Raw genomic sequence first — 23137 nt, 5'->3', positions numbered from 1 at the left:
GACAAAAAAGGGAGGGGAAGCTGCTATCTTTCACCAGGATGGCGCATATGTTATTTCTGTTTCCTACAGACAACTATGAATACTGGACTTCATACAGGAGGGCATCATTACAGCACACATATGCAAAGCAGTAGTTAACTGCATTTCATGGACAAGAATCCCATAGGTGTTAGTTTGCTTTAAACGTGAACATGAAATGGGTAGCCAAGCTTGGGACTGACCTTTATTTTGTCCTTTGTCTTCCAATTTTGGACTCAACGTACACTATCCCCTTAAAGCCCATTTGAGTACTTCTCTATACTAAACACAAACCAATATCTACTTATGAAATTCATTCCTCAAACCCTGGTGGCAGATCAGAACGCTGGAAAATGATGGCTTTCAGGAGCCTTTGTTTCCATTATTCACTTCCCCAATAACTGCTCCTGGTTCACGGTCAGCCCGAGCCACCAGAAGAAGACGATGATTGTCTGAGAGCCACCAGGAACAACAATATGGATGGATCAAAGCCAAGGTGGAATTACAAAGATTTTCTCTGTCCTCTTTCATCTGTGGCCTGCGATTGAGAGGTCAAATTAAAATGGCAACTAAGACTTGGCTTCAGCATTAAAAGCCACATGACAATGCTAGCTGCCGCAGCCAGCTTCAAAGCAGAGTTTCTTTTAACGGACTTTTTCCCAACAGGAGGTTATGTTTTTGGCTAATACACCTAAACACAACACAAGCCAAATTAAAACGATAATTGCACCAAAAAGCACCCCAAGTTGTACACTTGTTTGCAAAGTACAAAGAGGGCTTTCTGCAGCTCAAAGTACTCTATGGCTCCTGCTTATACCTCATCCCCTACACGTTCCCACGGAGTCAAGTGTTAATGCATCATTTTCTCCACAAAGCGGGAAAAAATAATCAACACTTGCTCAAGAATTAAACATCTACTTATTTTAAAACAGGAAATAACAGGGATTATTGGCTTTAGACAATGACTCAACATTGTGTCACTGTAACAAAAAAACAATTCAAGCTCTTTATTAAGGCAGTAAAATGAGAACCTTCACTGTGTTTACTGGAATGAATATATTTTTGTTAAGGAACAGCAGCCTTTCTGTACCTCACTTGTAAAATGGGGACAAGAAATTACCATAATTGTCCTCTAGAAAAAAAAATGACAAAAACTACTGTAAAGTAACTGGACGAGATGACATGCTAGGAAAAGTTCTAAAGAGTAATAACGTGGACTAACAGTGAGTTTAAGACACTCTTCTTGTGTTTTCTTCTGCCCTCCCATGTGCTATGATGATGATGACAGATGAAAACAGAATAAGGAGCTCAGGAGTGCAATCTGGACTCAAAAAGACTCGAGCTCAATTGCTGGTTCTGTTACTTCCTGTCTACTTTCTAAATGTGAGCCCGAGTGTGATGTGATCTCACTTCCCTGTGCCTCAGTTTCTTTGTCTGTGAAACAATGGGCTGGAGCAGAGAGCCGCTGAAGACCCTGCCAGCTCTGGATCTACAATCCCATCAATAATGATCGCACACATTTACACAGCACTTCTAAGACCATCATCTCAAACAAGGCGACAGCGTCTTAAAAACATTCTGTTAACAGAGCCCTGGGAAACTTCCTTCTGACTTCCTAAATGAACTCAAGGGCTTGTCGGAGAAGAGGGTAGGAGCGAATGACAAGGCATAAAAGTATAATGAGATGATGGGGGATACTGACCTTGCTGTTTGTGGATTAACTTTCTCAAAACGGGAGAAAAAAAAAGAGTTCAAGTTTCACTGTATAAAGTCATTACCAATTCACAGATGAAAAGAATTAGCTGCATCTACAAACCAATCTAACATTCCGCTTTCTTTTCAGACAAGCCCTTCCCACAAGGACGAAAAGGAGACAGAGAAGTCAGCCAAAAGATGACCAATGGAACCAATTCTTCTTTCAGAGACAAATCACATTAAAGCCGCTATCTAGTTCTTCTCCAGCAAATTAACTGAGGTCAGGGAAGTCATTTCCCCTTGTGCAGGCATGATGGCCTCTGTATGCCATTAGTCTAACACCTCCAAGTCTCAAGCTAAGCAGAACAAGCCCAACGCCGCTGCTTTCCAGCGCTGCCTAAGAGGAGGCATTGAGCATCTCCCTTTCAACCTCCAATGATCTTCCCTAAGGTACGACAATTACTTGGATTCGAACAGACCATTAAACGAAAGACTTCACTAATTCCCTAATAAAACAGACACCTTTCTTGCTCATTTCCCTACACCAAGGTAGCTTCCTGTTCACTCTTCTAAAAAGCAGATAGTAGAATACCTTTCTGATAGAGAGGGTGTCCCACAAGTCTTAGTGCAGTTTAACACTGGGCTCAAAACTGCATTAAGACTTTCGGGATACCTTGTTATTTCATAAAGCTCGAGGTCTTTTCTGTTTAATTATGGTGAAAGTAATGGTGCTCCTTAATTCCTGATTTTAAATCTGACTGATTCCACTATGTTGGTACTTTCCTTGTCTCAAGAATTTGTTGTTGGGTTTTGTTTTGGTTTTTTTTTGGGGTTGGGCAATGGGGGTTAAACAACTTGCCCAGGGTTACACAGCTAGTTAAGCGTTATGTGTCTGAGGCCACATTTGAACTAAGGTCCTCCTGAATCCAGGGCTGGTGCTCTATCCACCGCACCACCTAGCTGCCCCGGTTTTTTTTTTTAATGGTTCAGAATTTGAGAGGGAAAAATCCTAAGAGAATGAGCACTGGCTCCTACTAGGCTCACATAGGCCCCCACAGAGGCAGGCTCTGATAACTTTCCAAGAGAAAATCACATTATAAATATGTATGTAAATCCAAAGTCTGATAAAAGACAAAGAGAGGGCTAGGGTTAGCCATCTACGCATTCTGTTAGCCTTAGATATTCTGGTCATCTAAGAGGAACTTAAAGGCTTCTCCCTACCCTGCCCTTGCCTCTTCCACTAGCTCTTTGTGAACCAGACATTGAAGGAAGGCTTCAGTTAGTGTTATACCACAACTCTGCAGGGAATAGCTCCATTACAGGCAATCCCAGGACCCAGAATTCACCTTAAAGAAAAGACAGATGGCTCAATGGAAAAAAAAAAACATTAATATATGATGGATGTGGATGTTGAGAGTAGGGGAAGAGGAGAACAGCCAAAGCCCAGTGCTGATCAAGGCAGATAGTGGAGCGCAGTTAAACAAAGCCATGTGGCAGAAGGTATCCCCTCGAGGTGACAAATATATTTGCAGATAAAGGTACTCCAAACCGATTACATAAAAGGTTAAGCATATCCCTTTGTTTTTCAGTTAAACATGGAAGTGTCTTTTTGAGGGTTCTGTTTCTTTCCATCGTGCCTAGTTCTGGCATTTCTGAGAAGCAAACCTAACCATTCTGGAAATGACATAGATGGGAAAACAGCAGCAAAGACTTGGGCAGGGTGCCAAGCATCTTACTTGATTTGTTCCCAAGTCCTGGTGGCCAAATGCAGGACCCAGAGATCTTTATAGTGGTAGAACTGTTCTCCATCAGGAGAAGCAAATTCTCCTCCAAACACCCACAGCTGTCCGCCTCCCTGAGGGACCACCGCTGCCTACAGAGAGAGAAGACAGAGAGAAGCTGGGGTTACCCATCTACACCATTCTGTACAACAACAGAAGTAAAGACCACTCCCCATCTGACTCCCACGCTGACCCCATGCATGGGGTCATTAATGATCATTGCTGCATTCATTCGTTCTTCATGAGAGACCAAAGCGTAGTGCCAATAGGCATGATCCTCCTGCACAGGCCCTCATGTTCCGGCACTTGGGCAGTGAATCAGACCTGTGGCAAAGACTCCCTCTTCAGACTCCTCTATGACACATGAGGATCTGAGCTCAAGGGCCAGGGCAGCTTCATGATTGTCTGATGAATAACCCTCATGAATTAATAGCCTAAGAGGAGCAGGTCATTCCTGGGGCATAGGAGAAGCATCGTTCACACCCCTCCTCCAGCCCACCCTGCAGCAGTAATGCAAGCACTGACTGTGGGGTCCCTGCAGCTCACTCTGCACACCTGCTGTAAGGCAGATTCTCCACCCCTGCAGGGTCTCCCCTAGAGAGCTGCCAGAAAGGAGCGTATGAGTGTCAACCCCAGTTCAGTCCCTCCTCACCTCATCACTTAAGAGAACCTCAACAGGTTCTCAGCCTCAACAGGTTCTCAGGCTCAACAGCCTCATCCCACCCTGCTTCCTTGCCCTGCTCGTACTCAGCTCCTCCTTGTCATGCCGTCCACTTTCCTTCCTCCCCACCTCCTGTCCCCTTCTCCACCTCACAGAAGTCTTTCTCTTCCTTGAGCTCTGGCTTTTCATATCCTTCACTCCAAATCCTTCTCTTTCTCTGCGTCCTCCTTCAACTCTCAAGCCCTTCCATGTTTCCCCTCCCCAGACCCAATCTCTGGCCTGCTCTTCTAATTCCAAACCCTCCAAACCACCTTCTTGTGTCATTCTCTGCTCAAGTCTTTCTCCTGGTTCCTCTCACACAACCTTCTCCCACAAATGCCAGAAGTGAAATCTAGGGACCAGCTCCCCCAGAAAATCCACTCTGGCAGCTCTGCTCGTGGACAGTGACTCCCAAGTCAGTGAAAACAATGAAGGACTTGGAATAAGAAGGCCTGGGCTCAAGTCCTTGCTAGTCACAGGATGTCAGCAAAAGCCAGAGAAAACTGGATTTCAAGTCAGAAAGCCTGGGTTTAATGCCTCTCTCCACTGTTTCCGACCTGAGTGACCTAGGATAAGGGACCTGACACCTCTGGGCCTCAGGGATCATCGATGTAGAGCAAGAAGGGGCCTCAAAGGTCATTTGGGCCAAATCTCCCATTTTACTGACGGGGAAACTGAAGCCAAGATCACTGGAGGGAATTCTGCAAGGTCCCACAGGCAGGAAGGAGTAGAGCTGGGATTCGAATACATGGCCCTTTCCTCCAGCTCTAGCGTTGCTCCTGCCCCACGAGGACTACAAAATGAAGGACGAAACTGGATTGGATGACTTACAATGTCCCTTCCAGCAGGAGAGCCATGATCCTAAGATCTCTCTGAACTATGGCTGTAAGATGAAGGGACTACACGCACCACTTACTTCGTGGTCAGACTGTAGAGTACTATGCAATGTGAGCTGTCTTTCCTGCAAATTCTCTAAGCCCAAATCTAGGAAGAAAGGCATTAACATCTGGGCTTACAAGTGCCTTCCTTATTACAGAGACAAGCAATATAAAGTATCTCTAAGGTAAGCCCAAGCCCAAAAGCCTGTTCTGTGTAGAAGAGCCTTTGTCACTGTGGGTGCTTCAAGAACCTATCATTTGGGGAGTGAAAGTGTTATCTCATTGACACAGACGATAACCACTGCATCACTCAGATGGATTTCAGGAGTCATCACTAAAAAATTCATTTTCCTACAGCCAGCCTGACGACGACTTTCTATCTCATACATTTTTAAACTATTAGGCCTAGATGAAATATTAGAAATCTCCAGGACGGGAGCTCTTTACCTGGAGTCCATGGACCCAGAAGGGTCTGAAGGCAGATGTCAAGGGATCTGAAAGCTGAAGTGGGAAAATATTTACCTCTTCATGTCAAGAGAACAGGGTTCCTGTACAAACCTCTATGTTTTATTTTATGTATTTTACAAACACCACGAACTCCCCAGACAGCTGCCAAGGAGTCTATGACATGCAAAATGCTAAGAGCCCCTGCTCTATCGTCACCTTCATTTTCCAGATGCAAACACCAAGCTCGAGTGTTAACTGGTCTGGTTCTGTGGCAAACGAGAAGCACGAGACAGTGGTAGCAGAAACAGTTACAAGGAGGCAGAATTAAGCAACCATAAAGGACGTCACCAACCATGAGAGACTGAGAAAAAAACCCTGCAACTCAGGAATCCCCAAATTCTCCAGGTGATGGAGGTGGACGACAAAGTCTAAGCAGAAGGAAAAATTCTAATGAAGGAACATCCTTAACTACTCCCTGACTACGATCAACCAGGAAAAGGACAAGAGACCAAAATCCAGGAATAAAGACTGAGGAATGCCTGATCGTACTCGAGGCTCACTCCTATGTCCAGCAACACAGAGTTCTTAACTTTTGAGGGCACCAAGAAGCTTCGAAATGTCACAGAGTAATTTCTATACATCAGAGACAGGTGTACCCCTGTGGACTGGCACAGATGAAGAGAAGCCCATTCGTGCTGGCTTTGATTAACGAGAGGGTATTGCCAGGGAGCAGTCCGTGATGCAGCACCTCCAATGATAAGCCTTCAAGACAACATACAGGCGATCTCACCAAGATTTGAGTTTTTTGTATCGTCGTGATTATTTTGAAAGGGCAGAGGGAGGATCCGGTTTGTTCAGATGGAATTGCCGGCATGCCACCTGCTGGACAGCACAACCTCCAAGCAGCCCTCGTTCCTACCACCTTAAGTAAGCAAGACAATGCTTAGAAGTCTCTTACCAGAGACTGGGGATGAATCTTCAGTCTTGGAGGCTCAGGCAGTGACGCACAAGCTCAGCTGGAAACCTTCAAGTTTATCTCTGTATAATGTTTAGTAAAAAGTATGGCATAAGCAGAAGGGGAAAGAAAGAGATCAGAGCAGGATGGTTAGAGACAGAAGCAGTAACTGAGTGAGGGGAGGAAGAGAGGGACTTGGGCAGAGGACAACAGTAAGACAAGTACAGAAGACAAGGAAGTGCTTAGTTTAAACTATCTCTGGCCACCCTCTCCAGCGCTGCATCCTCCTCTCACGAAGGAAGGGAATAAGTATTTATACAGCACCTACCATATGCCAGGCCTGTGATAAGCTCTTTATAATCATTATATCATTTGGTCCTCACAACAACCCTGGGAGGTATTACAATGATCCCCAATTTACAGTTGAAGAAACTGAGGCAGACAGTGGTTAAGTGACCAGCTAGTAAGCGTCTGAGGCTGGTTCTGAACTCAGGTCTTCCTGACTCCAGGCCCAGGGCTCTAGAGGCCTCATCACACAATGGGGTCACAGCACAGAGGAGGCATTCCGTTTTGTGGCAGATCAATCCTGCGTCACTGTCCCACTCCCTCTAAGTTCATTCAGGACATTTACACCAGATGCTCAGCACAACCATCCCTCCACCAGCCAGCGGCTCGGTGCCTGGCTCACAGTCTCTTCCCGACACTAACCCTCAACTGAACTCACGTCCTTGAACGTCTGCACTGACGTCCCTCTCAGTTCACCAACCTCAGCTCCTGCAAACCTTCCTTTTTGATCAATCATGGCACTGGGGGAGCTGACCTTAGATCTTCGTATTTCAGATTTCACCCTCATTCATAAATGGTAACTCCATGGCAAACCATACGATACAGCAAAAATAATCTCGTGTCACGGAATCATTCTGGGCCTCAGTTTCTTCATCTGTTAAATGGATGAGGGGTACTAGATGGGTTCTAAGTTCACATCCAACCTTAAATCAGATATCCCGAAATATATCCCAAATACCTGTAAAAAATGGCTCGAAACAAATTCCAGGGCAGCAGAACCGCAATAAGACAGAGTGAAACAAATTTCCAGCCCAAGACAACCTGGATGGTTGATTGGAAAGGTCTATTGTGCTGGGCTGGGAGAGGAGCGCAGTTCAGCGTGGGCACGCAGGCAAAGACCAGGCCTCAGCAAACCTGAAGCAGTCTTCAGGGGACTGAATCACGGGCAACTGTGGTGGTTTCCAGACTTCTCAACCCACAAACACTAAAGACAACTTAGAAGGTCAGTAGGAAAGGTCTGTCGGACTGTGGTGAGAAAGGAATTCAGTCCAGCCCCAGTCCTGGAGCAGCGGCTACTTCTGGAGCTCTCAGCCCACAGACGGAGGGGGGATCAAGTTGATGATTAGAGGGGGATTGCAGGGATCTCTTTGCTGTTGTTGAGGCAGGATTCTCTTGCTTTGCCCGTGCTTGGATCTGGGTCTCAGTCCTGAGTGGCAGTCTTGGGGCAAGGAGGAGTGCTGGTGTGGTGGAGCTTGTGGTGGCGGTGAAGAGGGACTCCTCCTCACAGTTCCAAGGCAGAAAAGAGTGCTTGTGGTCACTCATAGACCACAGCACAGGCCAGGAAGTAAACACCTCGCCCTTGATCATACCACTTTGGAAGAATGGGAAATTTACAGGTCCCTAGAAGTATCTCTGAAAACAGCTTCACAAAACCCCAGAAGCTTGGGTGGGACAGTACATTCTCCACATTGGAAGCAGACCCCTATCTTAACAAAGAGTTTAATAGTCAATTGACTGGGAACATAAGCAAACAGTGTAAAAAAAGTCAGACCATAGAATCTTACTTTGGTGACAAAGAAGATCAAAACATACAACCAGAAAAAGACAACAAAGTCCAAGTTCCAACATCCAAAGCTTCCAAGAAAAATATGAATTGGTCCCAGGCCATGGAAGAGCTCAAAAAGGATTTTGAGAAGCAGGTAAGAGAAGTAATGGGGAGGGAGGGAAGAGGATGAAGGGAAATATAGTTTTTCACAATATGGCTATTAAGCAAGCGTTTTGTATGACTACACATGTATAATCTATATCGAGTTGCTTGCCTTCTCAATGAGGGTGGGTGAGCAGGGAGGAAGGGAGAGAATTTGGAACCCAAAGTTTTAAAAACAAATGTTAAAAATTGTTTTTACGTGCAACTGGGAAATAAGATATATAGGCAATGGGATACAGAAATCTATCTTGCCCTACAGGAAAATAGAAGAGGAAGGGGATAAGAGAATGGGGAGGGGGTTGTGATATAAAGGAGGGCAGATTAGGGGAAGGGGTATTCAGAATGCATGCTGTCTTGGAACGAGGGGAGGGGAGAGATAAGGAGAAAATTTGGAACTCAAAATCTTGTGGAAGTTAATGTTGAAAATTAAAAACAAATAAATTTTTAAAAATTAAATTAAAATCAGATATTCTTCCTTCTGATCATAAGTAATTCCTTCTCCTCCCACTTTTGCCCTGACCCTCTTTATCTTTTTGAAAACATCCAGCCTTCCTTGTTTTCCCAATCCCTCATCTGTGTCCTGGCCTCACTTTCCCCACTTCAGGTCTGACCCCTTCTGCTGGCAAATTCTCCATACAGTAGCCTAGGCCCTCAGATCCCAAGTTATGTTCCTGACTTGCCCTGAGTTACACCCTGATTCTGCCTAAACAACAATCCATTCCATTAATGTACCACAAGTCAACCATTCCTCCAGTGCTGGACATTTGGAGACTTTATCCAGTTCTTTTTTACAATTACACACGATGGTTACAAAAATCTTTGAAAAGTTGGGGGGTCCTTAATGACACTTTTAGGACATATCCCCTAAGTACTGCCTTTATTTACTAAATTCTAACCAGCAGGACAAATAAATGATCCAAACTCTTATTTCATGTTGTATATAATCTCTCAGAGAGAAATGAGGGCTAATTAAACTGACACCGAGAACCAGGAAAAGTCATGCTATGTTATGACTTTCTGTTGCTGTGCAATCCTTGTCTCATCTTCTACAGGGTCTGACTCGATGTGCTGGAAGCCTTCCTCTGGACGTCTTAATACGTTATATGCAGGGAGAGGAAACAACTGCTTATTAATTAAAAAAAATACATTTGGTCTCATACTTGGGCTTAAATGCCTGTTATCCCTTGTCCTTGCTACGTGACCATCCCAGCTCCTTTTCAGTTCACATGCACCATGAATATTGTCTTTCACAGAATTTCTTCCACATGAGACGTCCTTGGAACATGGTGCTATTTGGTTACACCGCCCCCCCCACCCCACTCCTCAGGCATTTTTCCATTTTCATCCATCCTTGTGAGTCTTTGAAGATCATGGTACAGCCCCAGAAGTAGACAGTGTTAGAAAGGGGCACAGAGAACAGCCTGGGGTCACTGGAAGCACCCCTAGGATTCCACACACATCCTCCTCTTTCACTGCGGACCCAGCTAACAACAACAGCAACAACAACCAGCCTCTGTACAGCTCTCCAAGATCTGTGAAGAACTTCACAAATATTCTCACAACAACCCTGGGCAGGAGGTGCTATTGTTCTCCTCGTCTTAGAGATGAGAATAAACACCCTACCACACAAAGATAACACATCCTAACATTAAACCTAAAAGAACCTCAAGAAAATGAAATCTGGCAGAGTTCATATTAGGTAGACGTTATTACCATCCAAACAACTCTTTGAAAACTGCTAGTTCACGTACGGCCTATTCGGTAATTCTCAGTTAAAAAAAATATCCCACTACCCGCACCATCCCCTGGCCCAACCCCAAACATTCCAGATAAATGGGAGTCTACTACCACCAATCCAGACATTTACGCAGTGAATAAGGGGCTGTAAACACTCGTGACTGATTCTCTGAGACCACAGGTGGCTCTAAGTCTGGACACTTCGAGGAGGGCACCTCCCTTGCCAGGTCAGTAACAAACGGGTTTGCTACAATCTGCAAAGACAACAGCTCCTGGCACTGTTCCAATTCACCCTATGTACAAAACAGTAGGTTTTCCGAACATTGCATGGTACATTTCCCAAATGGTGATGGCTGAAGACGCAGCCACTGTTATGATTTTCTATGTTACTATACAGACTGTGGAAAAGCAATGCAAAATGCTCATGTTATTGACCGAATAACTGGTGGAAAATCCACAGGCCCAGCACAGTGCAGAAGTTTCACTCTTGAAGGCCCAGGTTACAAAGAAGAGAGCATGAAAAGGAAAGATCTCGCTCCCCCTGCCGATAACCACATAATCCAGCCTCCAAGTCCCTAACTCTTGGGGAGCAGACCCAGACAGTGAGACAGTATGAAGGGGTCCTGAACCAAACAGCACTCCCAGACCTTAGATCTTTTTTTCTCCCCAAGATTCTTCAGAATGAGGATGAAGAAGGCCTCCAGGAATGGGAAGGGTTGGCGATGAAGATCCCCTCCTGAGATTCCGAGGTTTCCAACGAGCTCCAGACCTGGTTGATTCCAATGAGAGATTAACCAGGTAACATCTCGATAGTGTTTTCACACGAAGTATGTGAGGTTGTTTTCTGTTTGTTTGTTTTGAACTTTTCTGGTTGCGTTTTAGTAAAGCAAAACTTTCTGTTCCCTCTTAAATTTAAAAATCAAGACGGGTGCTGCTGCTGTTTTAAGCCTCAAGCCTCTGTAGGAGCCCTTTTTATCCGTGGTTCTTATCTTCTCTTAAGATTTGAAGCTGAAAGGGACCTGGGGGATCATCGAGTGCATTTCCCTCATTTTAAAGATGAGGAAACTGGACCTGGTTCAAGGACAGTCACACAAGTGTAAAGGCAGAGCTGAGGCTTTAACCCAGATGCTCCTGTGCCAAACCCAAGGCTCTTCCATCTTCTTTTCTTCACTTTTCTTCTCTCTTCTTACTGACTTTGCAACGAGCAACTAACGAAAGTCTGATTTTGCTCTTAATTCACTCTGCCCAGTGCAGCTCTCAGGCCATAATAAATTAACTGACTAATGGGATACCCAGGCATTTATAAATCAGCACCTCTAAGGGCCGTCTGGCCAGCAGCAGGGACAGGCTCTGACCCAGACACTGCAAACTACAGAACCCCCACTCGAGTGGACCGCATCCAGAACCGCGTGAGCACCAATCGTGCATCTAAGAAGCATTTCTCTATTTCCCATCAATAAAGGTACGTGGGTACTCCCAAACAAAGCAAACACCCCTATCTCATCGGACCACAGGAATTCAGGGTGGGAAAGCATCACAGAAGTCCTGTAGTCAAAATTCTTCATTTTACAGATGAGGAAAACTGAGGCCAATTGGGCTCAGTTCCCTCCCTGAGGCCTCACTTTAAATCACAGCTTTTCTACCGAGAGCACCTGTATAGGTCACATTTCTCTATTAGCTCCCAAGGAAGCTTTGTGGTTTCTGTTTTCAAAGCCATAAGCACCATTATGTTCTCTAGCTCAGGACATGAACGCCAAGTTCAGCAGAACAAAGGCACCTCCCAAATTTAAAGGGCGCTCCGACGTCTGTGAAATGAATGACTCTGAATCAGCCGCGAAGATTAGCCCTTAGATGGCCAGGCGAGGGGCAACACAAGCCAGAGGGCTCCTCTGAAAGGTCTCGGCCCTAAGCACTCTCTGAAGCCAACACGGGCAGAAGCTTAGGGAGTATGCAGCTAGCTCGCACCACCACTGGGTCGCTGATGACACTGCCTTTCCTTAGGGCTAATCACAGGGTCACCACAGCAGTGCTACAATTAAGCTAAGAGCTTACTTTTCATTCTAAACCCTTGTTTTACATGTCTGAAACTTGTACAAAAGTAAATTTTTCTGTGGGGAGTCTCAACACTGATGATGAGTTGGAAAAAAAAGATAATTTTTAAAAAAATTATTTAAAAATAATCTAGTAGTTTAGTAAAGGTCAAAATGACCTTCTCAGATTCTTTAACAAGACCTACTGATCAGTAAATCTAACAGGTTCTTTGTTCAAAAGAAATCAACTTCCAGAAAGAATGGTAGTAAACAGCTACGTAGCTATTTAAGTAGTATTTATGGAGCACTTTAAGGTTTGTAATAATAACAATAATACAACTATTACCTCATTTTAGCTTCATGACAACCCTGAGAAATGGGTGCTATTATTACTCCCATTTTTACAGCTGGGAAGTGTGGCCAGATCAGGACTTCCTGACCCTGGGTCGAGCTCTCTATCCGCTGTGCCACTGAGCAGTGGTTAAGAACTGAAAACATAACCCAGTCCACCATTCCCACACATCACTTAACAAGCAAGCTTCTTAAGGAATAAAGGAAGGATTCAATCTTAATTGATTGGATGACTTTTAAAAACCTAATTGCAAAACATACTAGCTCCTCCTCCTAAAAAACGTACAAAGTACATAGAATGAGACTGAAACTACACAGAGACGGTGAACTGAGCACGACTCCGTTCTGGGTCACAGCCCACGTACGCAGATTGTGCAATGAGCTTAGCTGCCATGTGTCGAAGCACTGACCGACACCGGACCTTCCTTCCATCACAACCTACTGGTTTCTATTCTCCAAACTCTGGGGTGAAACCTTCTTCACTGTAACGTAAGCATTGCTGCTTTTATCTGCTCGCTAAGCTTCCAGATCACTAGGCTCCCACTCATGGGCTTCTGATTCCATCTGCAGACAGTAGATGTTCCAATCTTTCCAAATTTTAGGGGCAGGGGAAATGAGGGCAGATTGCTCACTGCTTCCCAAAGCTAATCAACAGTGGAGATTTATGAGGTCCTGAGCTAGCTAGAGGTGCCTCCTGAGACACACACTAACTCTGGGTCTGACAGTCACCCCACTCAAGGCCTGAGGACAGACCCACGCAAGGTGCCCTAGTCTAAGCCTCTTTGTACAACACTGCACAGATGAGGAAACTGAGGCCTAGAGAAGTTAAATGACTTTCCCAAGGTCACACAGACCCAACAGCAAAGCCAGGGCTCTGCTACTACGACATATCGCCTCAAAAATCATAGAGTTCAGTTGCTACAATCTGGTATTTCTCTAACCTTTCAGGAGGGTTTGGCATATGACTGGGCCAACTTTTCACCTGCTGCTTAAACATACAAAATATCATATATATTATCAGTACTAATAGTAAATTCTTAAATTTATCAAAAATGAGAGCAAAAAATTTACATTTTAGAAAATAGGAAAACAGCACAAATGTTCAACAACACAAGAATAAGTAGCCAAATAAGACGCATTAGCATAAGGGAAAATTTTATAGTCCAGAACTTATGTCAAGAAGGTGGCTGCTGATACCCAGAAATGAATGTGAACCAATGTTAAGTGAAAAAAGTAAAGCAGAAAATAGGATGTGCACTTATTACAATTACACAAAAATGTGTAACTAACTAAAACAGATGCTGTGCAGTGTTGTACACAGTTAAGTTTAGATAGTTGTGAAACCAACAGAAGTGCCCCCAAGAACGTGCAACAGAGAGAGAGCAAGACATCTGAGGTCAGACTGTCCCTTTAAGTGTTCTGTCACAATTTTTTTTTAATGAGCAAAAACAGAAAATAGAATCAAAGACAAAATGTGTTCCCCATCACTTGACTCCAAATATGACTTGAGAAGAGGTGAATTTTTGCTGGTAAAGAAATTCACCCTGAGGTCTTCTGGTCCACAGCTATGAAGAAGCTGGTGGCAGACATTATCCTCTTAAGGCTTCACCTCGACAGGCATCTACAAAACGAGTTGTTCGGACAAGGCAGCTGCTAAAGTCTTTTCCAGTTCTAATAATTTCATACAATCCTAAGACCCAGGTCAGCACGATTTCCAAAGTGAGAAATGAAGCAAACTGATCTGTCCAGACTATCGTTTTCCTAAGCATGCTTTATATGAAGTGTCAAGGCAGTGAAAGGTCACAGGTTATTCACCTTCACAAAACTACACAGAAAATCCAACTCCAAAGAACGAATATCAAAGTCTGATTGTTTCGTGAGTCTCTGTGGCCCCAACCCATCACCTTTCACGCTGATGCTTTAAGAGCCGATGAGGTTCATCACCAGCCTCCTGGGCCTGGGAGAAGCAGGGCTCTGCCGCCAAGCTCCACTTCCAACTCACAAAATGGAAGCCAAGCAGGGCACCGATGGAAAGGACCTAAGGAAGGACCAAAGAAGCCCTCTAGCAAATTAAGCAGAAGAAGCTGCTCAGAAGCTTGCAGAACATACGAGATGAGAGAGAGAGGAGAAAGAGAAAAAGAGGGAGAGAGAAAGAGAAAAAGAGGGAGAGGGAGAGAAAGAGAGAGAAAAAGAGAGAGGGAGAGAGAGAGAAAGAGAAAAAGAGGGAGAGAGAAAGAGAGAAAGAGAGAGAGAGAGAAAGAGAGAAAGAGAGAGGGAGAGAGAGAGAAAGACAGAGAGAGAAAGAGAAAAAGAGAGAGAGGAAGAGAGAGAGAGAGAGATTGAGAGAGTTTTACATCTGCAGCAGGGAGGTTATAGTACCCAGAGCAATGAGATCACAGATCCATCTAAGTAACTGTGTTTGATGACAAATCACGGCATTTTAAGTCATTTTTAATTAAGAGTTGAACACTAAGCCTATTTAGAGGTGGCAAAGATGAAAAGAATTCCTTTAGCTAAAGGAAGGGATAGGGATTGACCTGGGGAACTCCCCGATGAAGAGGTTCCTGCTCCCAAAAGCAGGTGGGAACCTTCCCTGGAATGTCACGGAGGAGCTGTCAGGAGCACCGAGAGGCCCAGTGACTTACCCAGGGTCACACAGCCAGAATGTGTCAGGGGTGAGACCTGAACCTAAGTGTTCCTGGAAGGGCGGGTAGGAAGGGGAAGGGAGAAAGGGGAGGGAGCACCTAGCCTGCAGACCTGAGTCCAAATCTAGCCTCGGACACTTACTATGTGGCCCTGGGCAGGTCACTTAACTTCTGTTTGCCTCAGTTTCCTCATCTGTAAAATGGGGATAATAATAGCCCTTCCTGCCAGGGTTTCTGTGAGGATCAAATGGGACAACATTTATAAAGTGCTTGGCACAGGGCCAAGCGCACAGTAGGCGCTACATAAATGCTGGCTATTACTTGCTCAGGAAGTCAAGTCAAGATGAGAAGGACACCTGTCTCCTGGCGAGAAGAGATGTGGTGTATTCCTGAAGGTTGTTTTCATCAAACTGCACACGCATAAAAACACCAGGAGCCTGCCTTCTAAAATGAAAGCATGTTCCTGGGGGCATGTATAAAGTGGCAAAAAATATTAATTTTTTTTTTTACAGGAGAATACATTTTTGCTGGCCAGTGCTGGTGGGACCATCACGCCGGTTTCTCTCTCCTGCACTCCTCTGTCTTCCAGGAGCATAGTCATGATGTGAACTCCTGGTGCCAGTCCCTATTTACTTACTGGTCCACGCCTTTGCTGATTCTCTTTTCTCATGATGTTTTAAACTGGTTTCTGATGTTTAATAAAAACCTCAAAATCTACTGGACTTTGAGCCTCAGCAACCCCCTTCCCAATCAATACAATCCCCAAAGCTCCTAGGGATATTACCTAATTACAAATTCCAATTACTGTACAGGATCCATACATGTAGGGTCCAAAATGAGGCAATTTTTAGAAATCTAGGTGGAATTACCTGGTAAAAACTAAATTACATTACCTGATGAGCACAGCGCCTTGGAGGTGGATTGGGGATTTCAACTTTTGTCCAGGTATTCTTTCTAATATTGTAGAAATACAGTTCATTGTATAAAAAAGTCTGCAGAAAGGAAGCAAAGGATTTATTTGTTATGAACAATTTCTTTCATGAGACAAGCAACAGTTAATGAAAAAACCAAATCTCAAACATCAAATTACATTTAACACATTTTCTCCTAAAACAAATAACAGGCAAATATCCCCAAAAAGGAGGAATTGGAGCAAGCCAACAAAAATCATCGTCTACTTTTAATCCTAACAAAGCATAAGGCATACTTTACAAATCTAAAACAGAAATTGTATTCAGTTAATACTAAAATCCGGCTGCTTCTGGGGTAAACCGCAGAGGGTCAGAGGATTTAGATCCTTTAGAAAGATCTCTAAGCACTTGTTTAGAGGGAAGGAAAATGAAGCCTCACTGTCCAGCCACTTGCCCTTGGTCGCCCACTGAAGCAGCAGTGGGGCTGGGATTTACACTCGGGTCCTCTGCCTCCAAAGCTGGCGTGGCTCGCACCCCATCACATGATGTTGTCTAACAGGATCAACATTCAGGGCCTCGGAAGCGACAGGTGTCATTTTGAATATAGCAAAATATTGTCTAAGTTGTAACACTAAAATATTTTTTAACTTATCTTCTAAAAAAGGAAACGCACAGACGGAAGCAAGGACGGCTTCCCTAAAATCATTATACTAGAGCCCTCTTCCCCAGAGCCTTCCCACACAGGAGAAGAAATTCAACCTCTTTCAGCTTAAAATTCTGCTCTGAGCATACAGGAACATGAAAATGTTTCTTACCAAAACTAGGGTAAAGATATTGCTGACCAAACCAGGGTAAGGATGTTCTTTCCATAGTGTCCCCCACCCCAAAGGCTCCACGGATATTTCAGAGACAAGTCAAATATGGGAATAAGGCGGGCCTGCCAGGCATAGAACTTAGAAGGAGTGATGGGAAATGATGGCTCACTTTCTCATGTGTCGGGGCCCCTGGTAGAAAGCTTTATCAATGGTGAAGGCCATCATAAAAGATGAAAAAGGTAAGCACACAGGAAGAGGAAGCAACTACAGCCAAGCCATCAGAAATAGACAGAAGGCACATGTAGGGGCATCTACACTTGACCTTGCTATAAGATGCCATAAAGCTTCCTTTCCACTTAAAGACAAAATAACTATACTATAAATACTGATAACAACAGCAATAGGTGGCGTTCATAGAGCACTTGAAGATTTATGAGACCTCTACACTGGCTCACGGGAGCCCAGTCACAACCTCTCCAATCCACCTCCCAAAAAGCACAGGTCTGACCATGGCATTCTCCTGCTCACTAAATAGGGAGGCTATGCCTAGGTGGCAAATTTCTCTTTTTAGCATTTAGTTCTTTTAGCATTTAAACCTTCAGAGTGAGCAGTTAGGAAAACATAAAGATTACAACAATGTAAATGGAAAGAAAATCACAAAACAATAAAAAATGAATGCTGCAAAATTAGAAAGGCCAACAACAACAATGAGAACAGTGCTTTACCAATCCCATTTCATTTCATCCTCCCAATGCCCTGTCTCTGGGCCATGGCACACACCTCCTCCCCATTTCCTCTTGGAGCTCTGTGCTTTCTTCCAGGTCAAACACCAGCTCCTACAAGAGGCCTTACCTAACCCCCACAATGGCTAGGATCTCCCCCAAGAAGTTACCTTGTAATAATTTCTTATATTCTTACATGTATGAATGTTGATTACCTTCCAAAGTCCCCTGAGCACTCCTGACATGTAGCTAGTGCTGGATAAATGTGTATGAACTGACTAAAAACAGGTTACTAAAACATTTTACAAATGTAGAAAATAAGAGGCAGAGAGTGTGAAAGCAGGATCCTAAGCTATGCCCTTCCTGCCTCTAAGTCCTAGACCATGTTGCCTCTTAAAATACTAAGAGAGAAAATTGATGGAATAACAACAATTTAAGTCAAGCAAATGAGAGAACGTATAGCACCTGACAAACCTTAAAGCAGCGTATGGACTTTGGCTAGCAGTTAAGTCAGGGACCTGTTGATTTCAAAGACACAGGGAATTCCCCAGTGAGGAAAGTTCCTCTCCCAGGGCAGGTAGGCACCCTCTCTGCACCTGATATTCTTGGGGAATTGCCTAGAGCACTGAGGATTGAGATACTTGCCCAGAGCCACAAGCCAGTTATGTGTCAGAGAAGAAACTGAACCCAGGTCTATCTGACTCTCTCTGCACTAAGCCACTGGGACTGACAGCAGCAGTAAAGGTATCAAACTTATAAATGCATCAGCTCTAATAGTGGAGGGCCGGCCATAAAGAAGAAGTGGAACCAAGGCCCAAAGGAGAGATCAGAGGAAATAACTGTGCATGGTCTGACTCTCGAGAACAGCAACAAGTGGGAATCACGGTGCTGATGGAGACACCCCTCCACCTCCAGGGTTCTCGGAGGCCCAACAGAGCCTCAGGGGCCTGCTGCTGGTCTGAGTGTATCTGACGGGTCAAAACCACTCGATAAAGAGTAAAGAAAAATGTGCAAGGGCAAACAACAATGTGCTAGTGTGAAACAAAACTTATCTGTAGGTTTACTACTAAAAAAAAAAAAAAACCCAGCAGAAGATTAGACACGGATTACACCGAAAGTAGAAACCGCCACGTTTGCCTCCACTAAGAAAGATGGGCATAAGAGTTGGGCACAGACCTCTTCTGAACTCAATCTGATTTCAAGTGAAACAGGAATGGAGATGCTGGGGGAAAGAGCATGACTCTGCTAATGACCATGCCCAGAAGCCCTTCATCTTTAACATCCCAGTGGGATCTGGGGGAGCCGGATTTCCCGGGCTCACTTTGTTCTGATGTCCAGGAAAAGTCAGCGGGGCGCTGCTGTGCCCAGGAGCACAGAGGTCAGATTCCAGGAGAGTGGGCTGAGTGGGGGCCACACTGCTTTCACTGGAGCACCCACAAAACACCTTAGCCTGATGAATAATCAAAAAGTGGACGTTGGTTTATTAGAAATGTCCTTATTCACAGGATTTGGGGGGTTAGCGCTGACAACGAATTTTCCTTAAAAACAAACCACTCTCCATCTTCAGGGAGAACACCCATCAGCTACAGATAAAGATGTGCACTGGTCCCTTTGGGTCCCAGAAACAAAAAGTTGTGACGCAGCTGGGCAGGGAGAAAACTGGTGCCAGGCAAGTGGAAGACAAAGGACAGACAGAGCCTGTGACAGTCCAAAGAAATGATGAACTCCTGCAATATTGATGCCAACACAGTCACTCCATTCCCTTAATGGAGTCCAGTTTGACTCGTCAAGGACAATGGTTCACATTTCTTCTGACAGCTCAGATGGCAAGACAATATGAGAAGGGAATTAAAATTATTTTGCTCTCATTCTAGGACAAATGCATATTTCATGATCACTGTAGCAGAGATTCATTTTTACTAAAATGAGACCCATGAAAATGACAGTGAGGGGAAAAAAAAGACAAAAAAAAGTATACTTTACTTTTTGGCCATTGAAATATTCACCTCCAAAAAGGATTAATTCATCTTTCTCGGGATGAGGAGACAGGGAAGCATTTAACCTGCAAGAGAGACAAAGATAAGCATCACCTCGACAGCAAGACCCCCACACAGATACCTCATCCTGGAGACTTGGCTCCAATGTGGGACCAACACCAGCTCCCACCCTCACCCTTGTGCTTCCTCCCCTTCTTCAGCACAAGCTTGGACGTCACCGCCAACAAACGCCATCACTTTTGAACTCAGATAAGAGGAAAAAAAATGACTGGATGTAAAGCACTTTGACCACCACAGCTGAAAAGTCCCCACCAACTACTTAGTCCAGTGGGAAGAGTTCGAGTTTGACTCATGAATAGTGCTAAGGACGCATGGGGTCTTTATGGATATATCTCCCCCCACCTCCCAAAATGTAGCTATGCATATTATTCAAGTCCTTCCTTTTGGTCAGTCAGTAAGCACTTATTAAGTGGCTACTACATGCCAGGCCCTGAGCAAGCATTGGGGATGTTAAGACAAAAGACGGTCCCTGCCTTCAAAGTGCTCACAATCTAATGGAAGAGAAAATATGCAAACAATTATTAGAAATAAATTAAAGATAATCAACAGAATAAAATCTACCACAGACCCCAAGGTACTTGACCAAAAATGATATTTACTACCAGAGTCCTCTCTCTATCTACCTTCTTAATGAACCTAAGTCACAAGGAAAAGTTCATCCCAAGAACAGAAGCATGCATCCATGAATAAAAAGGGAGAGACCTGCATGAGACAACAAGACACCTACTGAAAGAGGTCAACAGATTAGCTCTTCCTAGGTCTCAGTAATCAAGTCCTGTCCTGTGTGCTGCAAAATCGGGCATTATTCATCTAGCTCAGGGGCGCAGTGGGCTGACTCCACACCTGGAGTCAGCAAGACCCAAGTTCAAATCCAACCTCAGACATTGAAATAATTGTGTGACTCTGAACAAGTCACTTAACTTCTGTTTGCCTCAGTTTTCTCAACTGGGGATAAAATGGGGACAATTATATAACCAACTCCCAAGGTTGTTATGGTGATCAAATGAGGCAACATTTGGAAAGTGCTTAGCACACTGCCTGGCACATAGTAGGCACAATATAAATGCTATTTTTATCATCATCATCATCACTATCACAATGGGGCAATTCAGCCTATGGCTCAGACAGTGACACTATGGGCAGGAGAAGGGGAAGGAGGGCACCATTTCCTCCCATGATCAAATGGCCCAGCAGTCTTCATGACCCTTTCCCAAGGCTGCCTTCTAAAGCCCCATTGCACCATCTGGCCTGGGGCTCCTAGGATCAGCAGAGGATCAGAGTAGGGAAGGAGATGGGCAGGTCAGTGGCTAAAAGAGAAAGCCACTACTTCTCCCTTCCCCTCATACAAAACTTAATTATTTTTAAAACATACTGGATATTGGAATTGTCTCCCTGAAAGGGGAGCTGGGAAGAGAGTGGTCTGCAAACTGCCAAGAGAGCTTAATGAGTCATACTTTTAGCCGGAGCCCAGGACCAGTGGATTGCAAGAAAAGCGCTGCCTGAGTGAGAGTAAATATTCTGCAGTCTATAAATAGCTCTCAAAGTCATCTAGCCTTACCTATTCACTGGACAGATGAGGAAATTGGAGACCATAAGGGTGACCTGACTTACCCATAATTATCTAGCTAGTTGGGAAATGGACTCAGGTCCTGGCACTGACACCCTTAATGATCCTAACCTCAAACGAACGTCGTCAGGAGGCTCCCATCAAAGGCTGCCTTGTCCTTGGTGAGTTTTGTGCCTGTCACTTCCCCCAATGAACTCTAAGCATGAACTGAGCTTTGTGCAGGCAGTCAGCAAGTAAACGTTTGAAGAATAAAATTGGATGAACAATCAAATGCTGTCACGGCAGAGTTACTTCTTACAATGTCAATAAAGAGTAAGAAATGAAAGAATCTCGTTTCACTACTACCAAGAGAAAAAATGAAGTTGACTGAGAAGCGACTGGTCCAAAAGGCCCATTTTAACAGAAATGGAACTGAGGAGCATTGACTGCACCATCACCAGAAAACACTCTCGTTATGGCAGGCACATTCTCCGTTAGGTGACAGTTTAATCAATTAGTCTCCTTTGATCTCCCTTCTCTTTCAGTATTTCAACATGCTTAAAACTGTGGTCATAGAGAAGAGAAAATCACTTCTCTGTCAATGAATCACAGGAAATGATGACGGCCACCCCCTTTTCCTCTCCCCTCCTGGGTTTGCAGGGCAGTGCTCTCTCCTGGCTCTGCTCCACCTATCTAGTCCCTGCTCAGTAACATCTGCCAGATGATCACGTGTGACTAAAGCATTTATTAAGAGCTAACTATGTGCAGAGCACTGTGCTACGGGCTGGGGAGACCGACAGAAAATTAAGCCAGTGTCTGGTCTCAAGGAATGCCCATTCTAATGGGGGAGGCGGCACACCCGAGAGGTTTCAGCTGCAAATCAGTTGAAAAGTTCCTCGACCCAGCAAAGCAGCTATCAACGCCTCTTTCATGTCATATCCACTGATAAAATCAGATCAGCTTCTGATATGGAACCACTGGTCAGTGCCAAGGGCTTTGGCAACAACAAGCCTTCTCTCTGGGTCTCCGGTGGCCCCGGCAGGTGCAGCTGCCAGGCTGCCCCTCCCCAGAGGCTTCCCAGGAGGATGGCCGAGGGCTTATTCCCAAGGCTCTTGGGTTCAGAGTCCCCGGTCACCTTCCTTAGGATCTCAGGGGAGACTGGGTGGCACCTACTGCCTTCTGTGTCTCCCTTGGGGTTCCCTCCTTGCTGCTTTAGCTGGGCTGGCCTGCCTGCCCTATGGGTGGCTGGTTGGCACAAGAGTTGCTTCCCTGGATGGCAGCTATGAGCACTGGGCTGGAAACAGGACCGGTGGGGGGAGGCATTTCCCCTCCCTCAGCAGCAGCTGGTCAGCAGTTGTTGCTGGTGAAGAGGAGGAAGGTGGGCCCCCTTCTCTTCTATTTCTCACCCACATCCCACCCCCTTTGTGAGGATACACCACAAGGCTCTGTCCCAGACCTTTCCTCTCTCTACTCTCCCTCACTGATTTCATCAACTCCCAAGAGTTCAAGCAATCTCTATGTAGATGACCCTCAAATCTACACAGCCCTAGACTCTCTGACACATCCCAGCCCAACACTGTCTCCCACCTACCAGACATTTCCACCCAGATGTCCCACAGGCCTCTACAATTCCACATGTCTAAGAGAGAATGCTTTCTCTCTTCTCATACCTTCCCCTTTCCCTCCCTTGTCCATTCTGCCACGACCCTTCCATTTCCCTGACCCTCCACACCCGAGAGCTCCCCCAGTCCTGCTGGTTCTTCCTCCACAACCTCTCCCCAATCCCCTTCTGCCCATTCTTACGGGCCCCAACCTCGTCCTGGCCCTCATCACCTCTCCTAAGTGCCTCTTCCTGC

At 45.0% G+C, this 23137-nt stretch overlaps 1 protein-coding gene across 3 annotated transcripts in view; it reads right to left on the bottom strand.

Annotated features, from left to right (window-relative positions):
- Nucleotides 1-23137, bottom strand: part of KLHDC4 (kelch domain containing 4) — a 93714-nt gene that overhangs the window by 62153 nt on the left and 8424 nt on the right. The window contains exons 3-5 of one of the 3 annotated variants that reach the window (XM_027847731.1): nt 19662-19740; nt 16124-16222; nt 3450-3586 (exon numbers count right to left, since the gene is read on the bottom strand). In XM_027847731.1, coding sequence (XP_027703532.1) covers nt 3450-3586; nt 16124-16222; nt 19662-19740 — 315 coding nt within the window. Of the gene's footprint in view, nt 1-3449; nt 3587-16123; nt 16223-19661; nt 19743-23137 lie in introns of those variants that run through there. The other 2 variants (XM_027847732.1, XM_027847733.1) reach the window with 2 other exon arrangements.

This window comes from Vombatus ursinus, unplaced genomic scaffold (assembly GCF_900497805.2).
Source record: "Vombatus ursinus unplaced genomic scaffold, bare-nosed wombat genome assembly UNPS02005286.1, whole genome shotgun sequence".
In the NCBI taxonomy this organism is placed as follows: domain Eukaryota; kingdom Metazoa; phylum Chordata; class Mammalia; order Diprotodontia; family Vombatidae; genus Vombatus; species Vombatus ursinus.
Note: the sequence above shows the minus strand (reverse complement) of the source record. Positions and strands in the feature narration are given on the sequence as shown.